We start from the raw sequence: 12,873 nt of genomic DNA on the forward strand, positions 1-12,873 counted from the left end.
TCTCTATGTAACTTTAGGGTTCAGACAGTCAAATTGTTATGTAATTGCAATTTTTCGCATTTCTTGTTTTTTTGTCTACCACAGTATAGTTATGTTTGCTCTCACTGCAACTCAGGCGCAACATCAAATAAATCTTTTTAATGCTCGACCGGGAGTAAAAGTGATTTCCGATCTGTTGTCTCTGTGAGCTCTGAACATTCAACCAAATGGCCTGTTGACTGTAAAATACTTTCTGAGTGGCTCCACTTTCGTATGAACGGAATATTTTCTTTTCTTCAGTATCCAAAGTGAAGAAAGAGGAGGTTCTTGGGCATGCTGAACTTCTACCGTCGTTTCCTGCCCAAGGCCGCCCATCACCAGTCCATTTTGAACGCGTACTTGTCTGGCCCCAAAACTAAGGACACACGAGAGATCGTGTGGTCTGAAGAGGCTATCTGCGCGTTTGACAAATCCCGTCAACAATTGGCCGACGCTACACTCTTGGCATTCCCTCTGCAAGATCCACCCCTAGCCGTTTTTGTTGATGCCTCTGACATCACAGTAGGTGCTGCCCTTCACCAAAAGGTGGATCAAGTTTGGCAGCCGTTGAGCTTCTTCTCGAAGCAGTTGAATTCCGCTCAACGGAACTACAGTACCTACAATCGCGAACTGCTCGCCGCGTATTTGAGCATCAAATACTTCCGTTTCTCCCTAGAAGGCAGGCCGTTCACAGTGTTCACGGACCATAAGCCTCTCACGTATGCTTTGAAACAGAAGCCGGACAAAGCGTCCCCTCGTCAGCTTCGCCATCTGAGCTTTATAAGCCAGTTTACGTCAGACATCCAGCACGTGTCCGGCAAGGACAACATAGTTGCTGACGCTTTGTCTCGTGTCTCCGAGGTTAACATCCCCGCCTCACTCGATTTCTCGGCTATTGCCAAGGCGCAGGAGGATGACGCAGCATTTCAGAGCCTCAAATCCAACCCCAAATACAAATTTCGGGAGTTGCCCATCTTCGGCTCAAACCTCTCTCTCTGCTGCGAAGACTCGGAAAAGGGACCTCGGCCATACATTCCGGCCACATTTCGCAAGGAAGTGTTCCACGCAGTTCACGACTTGGCGCATCCCGGCATCAGGACAACAAACCGGTTAGTCACCGGAAAATACTTCTGGCCCTCCATGAACAAGGATATCAATTCCTGGGCCAGAGAGTGCATCGCATGCCAAAAGTGTAAAGTCTCCAGGCATGTAAGGAAAGAAGTGGGCTCATTCCCCCGCACTACCAAGCGTTTCCACACGATACACCTCGACATAGTAGGGCCTTTGCGAGACTCGCACGGTTATAGGTATTGTCTCACAATCATCGACAGGTTTACGCGGTGGCCTGAGGCAATACCTATGAAAGACATTACGGCGCAATCATGTGCCGAAGCCCTCTGTCGAGAGTGGATACCTCGCTTTGGCGTCCCTGCAGTGGTCATCACTGACCAGGGAATGCAATTTGAGTCCACCCTTTTCTCCGAGTTAGGCAAACTCCTTGGTTTTAAACGCCAGCGGATTACTGCATACCACCCGCAATCCAATGGGATGCTAGAACGTTGGCACCGGACGCTGAAAGCCGCCATTATGGCACGTGACGATCCGTCCTGGTCCCAAGTCTTGCCTCTCGTCCTACTCGGCCTACGTACAACCCGACGAGAGGAATTTGCTGCCAGCCCCGCAGAGCTGGTATACGGGGAGAACCCAAGACTCCCAAGCGATCCGGTCTTCGACAAGAGATTGGGTCTCACGGAGTCGGGGTTGGTGCGTCTGCTGAGGGACAATCTCCGACGCATCAAAGTGCCACCACCCACTCGACACTCGTCCATACCTGCTTGTTCGCCCAAGGAACTGGACACATGCACGCACGTGCTGATCAGGACGGATGCTGTCCGGAAGCCGCTGCAGCCTCCATATGAGGGCCCGTACCGCGTTCTCGAGCAGGGAGAACATTTCTTCCAGCTCGAGATCGGTGGACACAGGAAGGCGGTCTCTCTGTCCAGGCTGAAACCCGTGTCCGCCCCGAAGCAGCGTCGTGTTCGTTTCGTGGATTGACGGCGAACGAAGTTCCGGGATCAGTCGCCGAAACCCCTAGGTTTCATCTGGGGGCGGAGTGATGTGGCGCGGCAGGATTCGCAGCATTCGAAATTTATTTCGAATGTTGCGAATGCGAACGAATAGATGGCGCGGATTTATCCACTTTGCGGAGCTCGCCACGGGAGTGGAGGACCGGCGAGAAAAGTGTGCCATGAGTTAGGGGCAGAAAAGAAACACATGAAGCGAGGGACTCTCTTCTGCCTCTAACGAGCAAACAGTCACAGTCACACAAATTATTTAATAAAGTCTAATGGTTAAATCTATCGAGTATTGATTGTAAAAACCCAGTCTATGTTCCGGTGTACCTAAAAGTGTGGTTTGCAAAGAAATTAATATTAAAGTTAAAGAAGTATCAAAGTGCATTTCTCTGGGATAGTGCGGTGGCCAAAATGGTTGAGCGTTCCCCGGGCTTGAATCCTGGTTACGTCTTGAATGTCTGTTTTTATATTTGTGCTTGTCCTGCTGATGTAGACTTATTACCCAAACAACATTAAATATGATAACAATGAAATTGAAGTGCAATCTGATGGCAAATGAAATAGAAGGAATACAACAAGAGCGAAAAAAGGTTGTCTGTTCTACAAACGGATGACAGTTTTTTTATCAAAACTGGTTCCTGAAATTCGGTTTATGCGAAAATTAAGAACAAAGTACATCTTTCTATTAGGTGTATATAATGCGTCATAGTGGTCCACGAAGTGGATTCCCCACATTAAGAGCAGTTGTTCGGAGAATTGCGGCTCGCTTCGGAACTCTGGAATTTGACAATGTGAATAGTTGAGGAAGCTGCTTGAGTCAGCAATGAGTGAAGCCCCTTTTCTGGCCCATAAAGACCGCTGAGTATTACTAAGAAATCGCTATCGTTGAATGGATTTCTTGAAAAACAATCCCAAAACCAACGATATCAGAGAAAACTATGTTTAAGGCATATTGCATTTTTTGTCCCCATCAATTGATAACCCAGTTTTTTTATCAAAAAAAGAACTACTAGAAAATCTAGCTCCAGCAAAGCAATGTTCCGCCCTTGAAACAATCTGCGAGTATGTATGAATAATTCATAAAAAGATAAAGTGCTCTGGACCGATTTGAATTGCACATCTTAAGAAAGTGCAACCGAAGGTACCTCCACACTTTCCGCGCAACACTACAGGAAATCGTGGATATTGTTTATAAATTTCACTTGTAAACATTTATATTTTCTTGCACCAACAAACCATATAAAGATGCAGCAGAATCAGCAATTTGCTTGCATATTTGGTTTGGTGCACACTCTTAGAAAACTGCAGTATCTCGGCCTTGAGCCTAGGGGATAAAATTCACTTGTCTTCACATCTAAGCCAAATATTAACCAAATTGTCTAGTCAGATCCAATCTTCAAAGCGCTTTGTGCACGATTTCATCCAGCTTACAGACATTTCTCACAGTTTTTCGGTAAACAAAGTCACGCGCCCAGAGTATGCACTTGACTTGAATAATATTGAAATTAGCAAGAATAAGAAGATACTTAAGCCGTCCAGACCCAAGTCGCCATATTCATGTGTGCGCTCCTAGTTATTGACCCGGAAAATTTTAATCTAAAATCTGAGAGTATAATAAATGTTATGTGAAAATCAGTTATGTATTCGCTGATATAGGTAAATCACTTCTCAAGTGGGAAAACGTGGGAAATACTGACTTATCGCCATGTGTAAATAAAAAATCGTTACGGTGCTGTTTTGTGATAAAGAACTTGGTACTATGCTGATGCAATTGGTATACCAGAATGAGGGATCTTTAGACTTGCGGTGGGTAATATATAGTTTCCCGGATAAGAAAAATGCTGTTGTCCCATGAAGAGCTGGGAAGGGAATCAGTCCAGATCGAATTCAGGGAACTTCGTTAGGGGTCTATTTCGATTTTACAAAGGTGACAGATCTACTGGCTAAATAAGCCCTAATTTGCTTTGGAGTGGATTGAGGTATGACTTTCGGTTAAACCCCCATGTCAAGACCCATCGCTTCAGCCAAGTCTTCGCAATTGAGTGCAACGATCCATTGTATAAGACAAAGAACTCCCACGATTTTCAGTACACCAAACTGCATGCAAATTTTTCGGCCCCGTATTGTACGTTTGATCATCTCCAACTGCGACGATCATAAAACTGATAAGGAACAAAGCTTGTACCGTGGAGAGTTATATGAGGGCATAGACACTGCGGCTTGTGCTGGCATCGATGGCGTCATGCCATCACACGGCTGGATCTTTATTTTAAGCCCCAACTAGCCATAGTTCATTATCACTCGGTCACCGAGATAGTGAGAAGTTTCTCAGTTCTAAGATCGATTCATCTTATCAAATGCAGTTGAGTGCGAATAGCTTGCCTAATCGGAACTAATTCTGTGGGAGGGAAAACGGTCAACACTGAACAGTTAATACTGGTATTTAGAGCAAATAGTCTAGTGATTCAGTGCAAGTGTGCATAGTGCGTGTGCGATCGCTCAGTCAATATTCTATCTTGTCTAAACACACCGTAGGGCACTGGGGCAATCATACTCTGATTGGAATAAAATGGTATTTAAGGGACAATCATTAGTCAGTCTGACTTCAAAACGATTCGATCGCGATCGATACACGCTTATTGTAACGGATGAGCCGTTTCGGTAAAAAGACGACACCCACTCCTGAAACGTGACGGTGCTTCTACCCCCCTCGGAAGTGATAAGTAAAATATAAATCTACATCAGAATAAGGTCTAGTGCGCGAATAGACAATAAGGTGCCGTCATATTAATATCGTGTGTGTCGATGGAAAGTATTCGATTAAGGCAATCACTGCTATTTGCAAAAAATCCTTATCGCATCAATCATGAGCTGGTTCAGAAGGTTGTCAATCGCAAAGTTCGCGAGCCTGAATAAAAATCAAAAGCGTACAACGAGCAATAACCCTGCTTTGAGAATGAATAGGGATCATAACAAATGCAGTATGCAGTGCAGATCGAGAGAAGGATCATCACCGTATAACACCGGTGGTACGGAAGCAATGCCGTCAACTAGTAGATACATCCCTCCTGAATTGGTAGATCCTGAGGAATTTTTCGAGGATCCTTACCATGTGCAAATGTATCGTGATGAACGTGAGTTCCTCGACATGATCTCAGAATGGGTGATCATTGAAGATCCCAATCGATACAAGTCCGATGAAAACTTCTTTTCGGCGGATTTCGAAGCTGAATTCATCAATGTGAAGCGAACTACATCTAAGGCATCCGTGGTGGAAGAGGATCAATTTCGGATTTATGAAAAAAGTGATCCTGAACACAAGAATAATAACACGATCAGTGAAAGTAACCTGACTATAACCAGCTGTATTAGCAACACCTGTGATGATAATGGTGCTGAAACCGACGGTGATTATAAATTCTTCTGGGGACACTGGATAAAGACTGGTTGCATTGTCAACCCATTCGTGGCTGTTGAAGGAAACTCTAGTAAGATCGCGGGTCATTGCGGTAGGAGCTCAAAAGCCCGAGCGAATCGAAAAAAAAGAAGACGGAATAAATCAGAAGCTCTTCAGCATTCCATTATGAGTGCGATTAAGGACCCTGTGTCACCAGTGGTGACGAATAGTAATAACTGTAGCAATAGTGGTAATCATAGTAAAGATGGCTGTGAGCACGATCAACGCCAAGATGACGATGATCATGCAGAATCTGATGACGAAGAAATAGATGTTGAAGTTCTATTCGGATTAGATGACAATGGGAATATAATTATTGATATTAATCATATTGAAGAGGAGAAAGGATATGGATTTCTTATGTGCCGCACGAAGAAGTTATATCGCAGTATTAAGAAGGGTGAAGAGGTTGGAGAGAATTCTTTGGTTGGAAAAAGGATTCTGGGTTTTTTGAAAGAGCTTACCAAATGCCTGACTATATTATTTTTATGTGGTGAGTGGATTGATGTTTTCTAATCTAGGGTTTAACTCATTTTGAAATTTTCTTCTTCGGAACCATTGAATTCTAGTACTAAATAACAATGAACTTTTTTACTTATTTTCGATGCTAATGTTCTCTCTTTCTTCATTTCAGGTCATCCTCGCAATAAATCCCAATACGGTGGTCCCGAGGAATCAATTCGCGACTATACTCTCCAACTAGCCAACGATCACTCATCAACATTCTCGCGAAATATCGAAAATTTCATAGCATGTACAAAGGAATCTCGTGAACCTGCCCCACAAGTAGTTATGCGAAATATGCGTCAATTTATGAGTGGTATGAAAAACTACTTAGTAAAACACGGCGAGGGTGAATTCCATCAAGAAGTGCAAAAGGCACGATCACAATTAAAATCCGACGAATTCCTGAATCTAGATGCAATCTTGGAAGCTGTGATGCATCAATTGGTTGTTCTACCCCTACGGGAGCATCTTTATGGATTATTCGTTGACTATTATACTCGATCGGGTGATATTCAACTTTTGGTTCAAAATGTAAAATATGCCTGCGCTCGAAATGCTCCTGAGTTTGGTATAAGGCCATGTGTTGCACCACCCTCACCTCCGGCACTTGCTCAAATTGGTGTACTGCTGGTGAGACTTCAGGAGGCCGAACTGCCACTTGAAAAACTTGAACTATTTCTTTGTGTGATATCATCAATTTTCGATGCAACTGGATGTCCTCGTGGTCAACAATTAGGCGCTGATGACTTTCTACCGATTTTGGTCTATGTGGTGGCCAAATGTGGATTTGTTGGTGCAGAAATTGAGGCGGAGTATATGTGGGGTTTGCTACAACCAGCGTTGCTCAATGGCGAGGCCGGATACTATTTGACCGCTCTGTGTAGTGCTGTTCATGTGCTCAAGAGTTTCATTGGCTCGGATAATGAAGGAACTGGATCATTAGATGTAAGCGAAATTAGAGAAAAATTATTAACGACTAATAGAAGTTTAAGACTATGGCAATAGTCCTTGTACAGCCCTGGGAATTGTGATATATATTTTTTTAATTCAGTTGATGGATCTCAGTAGTATTTATCGATAATTTATTCCCTATGTAATAGATGCGCGTGTTTTGTATGGGTCTCCATGCAAATTTTATATATAATTCTTGCTAAGAATTTAAGTATCTGAATTGAATATCAGAACCACAAGCTTTGTAAAAGTCTCCCCGAATAAACCTACCTCAAACAAAAAGTTATAGAATAAAATGATTAAAAAATTAAATTTATTACCACCATTTGGACTACACAATAAACGCATTTTTGTATTGTGTTACTGATAACATAAATAAATTTACGTGTACGATATTTTCTTTTTTATTTAGAAAAGAAGAAAAAGCTCTGCGTATTGTACGTCTAATAGACCAACACAAAAATATTTTTAGTATCGCCGTTATCACAGTTACAATCATTGTAAATACAATTATTATAAATTTCTTCATTCTATTCTTTTGTATGCAAAATAAGATGCATTTGTTTTGCTATTAAATGAACCAGCAAACTTGGTTAGGGGTTTCAAGTCTCAAGTCGAGTGAAAATGAAAATAAATGCAAATAGAAAGATAGTGACCTTGGCTAAGTTCTCATTTATTCTTGAAATAGAAATGCAGTCACCCTCATGCTTCCGGGTTTTCTAAAGTGACCAATGGTATATTTAAAGATTGAATTAATCAGATGAAAGATACTTTGAATTCGCTGGTATTTTAATATGTTTTATTCTGTTCAGGCATTTCAAAAGGTATCAGGTTCGAAAAAATTAAAGTCATCACAGCTAAAGAATTCTGCATTATCTGTTTAGAATTATCAATGGTTTTTATTTCTCTATAGGTCGTGTCTGTTTATATAGAAATAAAACAGAATATTTTATAGAAAAATACATTCTAAACTCCAGCTCACGATAGAGAAACGAAAATTATTTAATTATCATTCAAACGGGTACTATAACACTATCGACAAAAAGGGGCAATGACGGTATATCAGAATTTCATTTCAAAAAACTCGTTCCTGCAAATTTTCAATCTATACAGCATAATCCGCCCTAATCGGGTTATAAACCAAATATTGTATCATAAATCACCCTTTTCTGGATTCATCTCCTAACCCCACTTTCACCCATTCATTTATCCACCAGATTCATCCAGAAATGTGAAGATCTCCAAATCGTATTTATCAGATTATTTCAATATTCTTCAAAAGTGAACCGAAAAAAAATCGAATACCAACATTCCGACAACAAGTGAAGCAGCGCTTGAAGGGGTGCCTTTGCCCTGAACGCAATTAACTTTGCCTAAGCTTGTCCTACAATTGAGACATTTTGTATAGTCAGATCCCTTTAACACTCCATTTCCACGCAACGCATTCCTACAGGCCCAATCAGATACTAATTTGAACTTATCCTTCATAAACTAACTAAATCCTTTATCCTTTTTCCTAGCCAACCTTTAGAAAGATCTGTCTAAAGACTATGCCTTTGCAAATCAATAGAAGCTCCCTTTTAGCTAAAGCGTGTTTATTCAATTATAACAATTATACTATATTTCGGGAACCATCTGTTCCCTAATTCAATGCTGAGTTTTTTTTCAATTCGCAAATATGCATTTACCTTTACTACTTTCATTCTGGATTCTGGATACTCCTTGCCCATAGGATCATGATCCTTCACTCCCTGACGTTCCTGTCAGGCATTAGTGTTATAATCTGCTCCTTCTGAGGGTAAACGATCATACATTAGCCAATATGACTCAGTTAGTATTGACAAACTTGAAACAAAGTAGCGCGAACAGTCCAGTCTCAGAATAGTAGCACAATTGTTTTTTAAGGGCATCTAGGTAGGAGTCCACGTTTTCTTTAAAAAACAAAGAGTTCTCACATGAGTAAAGTAGGCTAGCCAGTAATCCCCTCTGTTCGTTCAACTTCTATGTAACAGACAAGTTGACATATATTTACACATTTACTTTATATATTTATTATTGAAGCCTTGTACTAAACAAACGGCTGATATGTACTTAATGAAGGACATCCGGAAATGTTCTTAAATCTGCAATTCATATTGTGATTTGACAGGCAATATTAAGAAAGTAAATATTAAATTTGATTTATGTCAAAATTAAAGATTTAAAGAATATTTAATTTAGTGAAAGTAAATATTAGAATTTATTATTAACAACAAACAAAGCATAAAATAGTGCAATAATTTCAAAAAAAAATTATTAGATCACTTTAATGGTCAATTAGATATTTAAGCTTGTGGTTTTAATTCACTAATTAAGTTACATTTCTTAAGATATATTTCACAATTCCCAGTTTTTTAAAATTAAGAACGTATTTTATGATAATATGAATATTCATGACTGAAACTTAGATTCAAACCTGAGAGTATGAACTGAGATGCTGGCGCTCAAACACCTCGGCCAGCGCAACTTTTCAAATGAATATTATCATATTCATCAATCATCAGATCATTACCTCTAAACTCTTTTTCAAACTATCTTAATCCCATTGTTTAATCCATTATTTTTCAAATTCAGGAGTCCCCCCACCCTCCACCTATTTGACAAATTCTTCACATTGTGGGAAAATTCAGGCGCACTCCCCAAAGAACAGAAAGAACAAAATTCATGAAGATTCAGTTTAGTATGCACCAAGCTTATGCAAAAACTGATTATAGTATCAAATATTATGAGGCTATATGAATACTGCGCATGTGTGGAATGAAGCGCTGCCTAGAACTCCAACCTTAAGCCATTTACTGGGCATATCAACACGAAAAAGACCCATATTTACGTCCAGGTCGCCAACTGCCCCATGTTACTATTTTATTGGCACAGACTACTGACTTCACGTATCCCTTCTAAAAAGAATTCAAAGATGGTTACAAGATCTTATAGGTCAATTCTTCCACGTGAAATGATACTTTAATAAATATGTCATGAGTGGCAGTCTGATTCAGTAATCGTTGGATCAAAAGCGCTGTCCACGGACGATGTAACAGTCGGGAGGATTTATTGCTAGCCGGGTTTAAATCCCAGTTCGTCATGGATGTTTGTGTTCACCTTTGTGCTATCTTGCTGCTAAAGACTTATCACCTGAACAGCATTAAGTATGACCATGATGAAACTAACGCACAGTCTCATAGAAAGCTGACCCTGTGTATATGCGTATTCTCTTATTTCGATTTTTTCAAATATATCAATGAGACTATGTTTTAGTTCAACATCATCACACTTAATGCTGTATAAATGGTAAACCTACAACGGAAGAAGATGAACACAAATGTCCATGATGAGCAACCAACCTCAACTAATCTACACCGTCAACATGGATGTTACAATGCCTTAATAACTGCTTATGGGTTTCCTTTGGTCCGAACGTAATAATTTTTGTTGACCAAAAATAAAGTTCCTTCATAATTTTCGCAAAGCCACTAATCACACACATGCTCCATTGCTTGTAAAAACGATCGAATAGCATGCCACGTACTTTGGAAAAATTTCAGGTATCATAAATATCTACCTCCACCTAACGATCAATTATATACTCATATACTCATCTTCTGCTAACATCATTCCAAATCGTTCATCTCCTGGAGCATGGCATCACCGCAGAGACCAATCTTAACTAAATCAAATATAGTACAATAATTGGTATCCTTTATCCGCGGGAAACAAAAAAATGAATTATAATAAAAGAACTTCCATGCCATAGGTCTTCTGTGAAACCAAATTCTACGCTGTCAGTTATTAAGACTGCTTCATGAGCATAAGATCTTTCTCTGACGAGATATTCACCACAATAAGCGGAAGCTTCGTTCTAGTACAGTCTACTAGGCCTGATGAGAACGTGGAAAGCGGGGTAATCATCCCGGACCCGGAATTTTGTCGAGGGGCCCAGAATAGAAATTTCAATGAAAAAAGGCATAATAGAGGATCCGCATAATTTTCACCCCGAGAGCCCTGGTTTTCAGCTTAATTTTTACCCCGGGCCCGAAATTTTGTCTCTACGACTTTTCTGTCAACCACACGATCTCCGCGAAACGTTATTCTTCACAATCATGGACACGGCATCTCTTTGAGAAGACATTCACCGAGACCAGTCAGAGACTTCTTTCCAGTAGGGTTGACACCACGATCTCACGAAACAAAAGCCATAGAGAGAAAAATGAAGGAGATTCATGTCGCTCCTTAAAATTCTTGCAATGTGGCTGTCACGTTAAAAGAAATCAACTTAGATTTTCTTATTACACCTCACTTGTTCCAGCTTCTCTAATTAGCTCTAATTTTCGTGTTATCCATTCAAACATATTCGTTTGTTACCTAACGCAAAGGTCATTTTCATTACTGCTTTTTCTGATTTAAAAACGGGGCTGGTACAAGACCAAAATTTTTCCGATCGAGATAGAGGAAATTTTATTTAATATGCATTAGATAGGTAAGAAACATAGAGATTCCAAATATTCAACATACAATAAAGCAAATAATACTACTCCCTGATGCAGCTATAATAGATGGACCGTTCTTCAGAAGAAGATATACACATTTTTTACTGAATAAATCCTATCAAGGTATTTTCATCTTAAGGCCGTGACAGCCAGCCTATCACATATAGAATTAACCCCCCTGCCTCACAAAATGGTTACAGATATGTTAGCAGAGAACATCAACCAACCAACCAATTTTTTAAAGTAATAGGACCTAACAATGGTAGATAATGATGTAAGACATCCTCTCTCAGTTGTTCATATTACAATGACTACAGATTGTCAAGCCAATCAACCCAGTTCTTTAAGCTGATACTTAACAAGCAACGCTCCATTAGGAATCTTTCTACATCTTTGATTCCCATCTTCGCACGGTACAGGCTAAAGAAGATGCAGAGAGAGATATGGTAGTAGAAAACCATCGAAAAATTCTTCTTTAATTTGGTTTGGAGGAAATGTACCTCTTTTTTGCTACCTAGATCCCTATGACACTTTGTTTGAACTAATCCTTTACACAGTCAACTAAAATTTCTTTACTTCCCTTATCTTCTCATAAAATAATCTTCATCCAAACATCGTTAATTAAAGCTTCATATTCAGTGGCAAAATCCTTCAAGTTGTTGCGGGGGGGGGGGGGGTCATTGCAAGGACGCACTGAACGGTCTGAGCCGGACGCTCGAAGTTAGCCTTCTATCTATTCCCGATCATAGGAACGTAGCGGGAAATGGGTGAGCTGCTTTTGACAATTCCTCGGTGGGCATAGTCTGCGTCCCACTGGCGTCCCAAGAGCGGAATTACTCGCACTGCTTAACAGCCACTGATAGGGCCCTAGGCGGCTCACCACCAGCGCCAAGTCGGCGGTATACACAGAGCATTGGCCTACAAGGGAACATGCCGTCAGAGTCAAAATACCCTACAGTTCGCAATGTCGAAGCTGCAGAGAGGAGAGAGCAACTTTCACGCACTTGCTTGGCGATTACTCACCTCTAGCACCTCATTATCAAAATTTTTATGAATCGTTTCGACGCGTTACAAGCGTGCAAACGCGTGTCACGCGCGGGGCAGTTGGTCCGCGAAATACGTATTTGTTTAAATTAGACACTTTTAGCCAACAAAACGGAAAAAATCCTTCATTCTCTACATGTTTGTTCCAAAGAAATTTTTATCTAGAGTGACTCCCAGATATTTCACTTCTTCGGATGGTTGAAAGATATTTCAATAGAGCTGTACTTAGCTGTTGGCGGACCTGCACGGTCAGCGTTTCCACTAGTATTCCTTAGGTTTTGGAGATTTAGCTCCTTCC

At 40.6% G+C, this 12,873-nt stretch overlaps 1 protein-coding gene across 7 annotated transcripts in view; it reads left to right on the forward strand.

Moving 5' to 3' along the window:
- LOC119656197 (protein sprint) overlaps nucleotides 1-12,873 on the forward strand; it is a 586,096-nt gene that overhangs the window by 568,742 nt on the left and 4,481 nt on the right. For 6 of the 7 annotated variants that reach the window (XM_038062582.1, XM_038062584.1, XM_038062583.1 and 3 more), the window contains one exon: nucleotides 6,185-7,002. In XM_038062582.1, coding sequence (XP_037918510.1) covers nucleotides 6,185-7,002 — 818 coding nt within the window. Of the gene's footprint in view, nucleotides 1-4,219; nucleotides 6,044-6,184; nucleotides 7,003-12,873 lie in introns of those variants that run through there. The other variant, XM_038062586.1, reaches the window with a different exon arrangement.

The sequence above is a fragment of the Hermetia illucens genome, chromosome 4 (assembly GCF_905115235.1).
Source record: "Hermetia illucens chromosome 4, iHerIll2.2.curated.20191125, whole genome shotgun sequence".
Taxonomy (NCBI): Eukaryota; Metazoa; Arthropoda; class Insecta; order Diptera; family Stratiomyidae; genus Hermetia; species Hermetia illucens.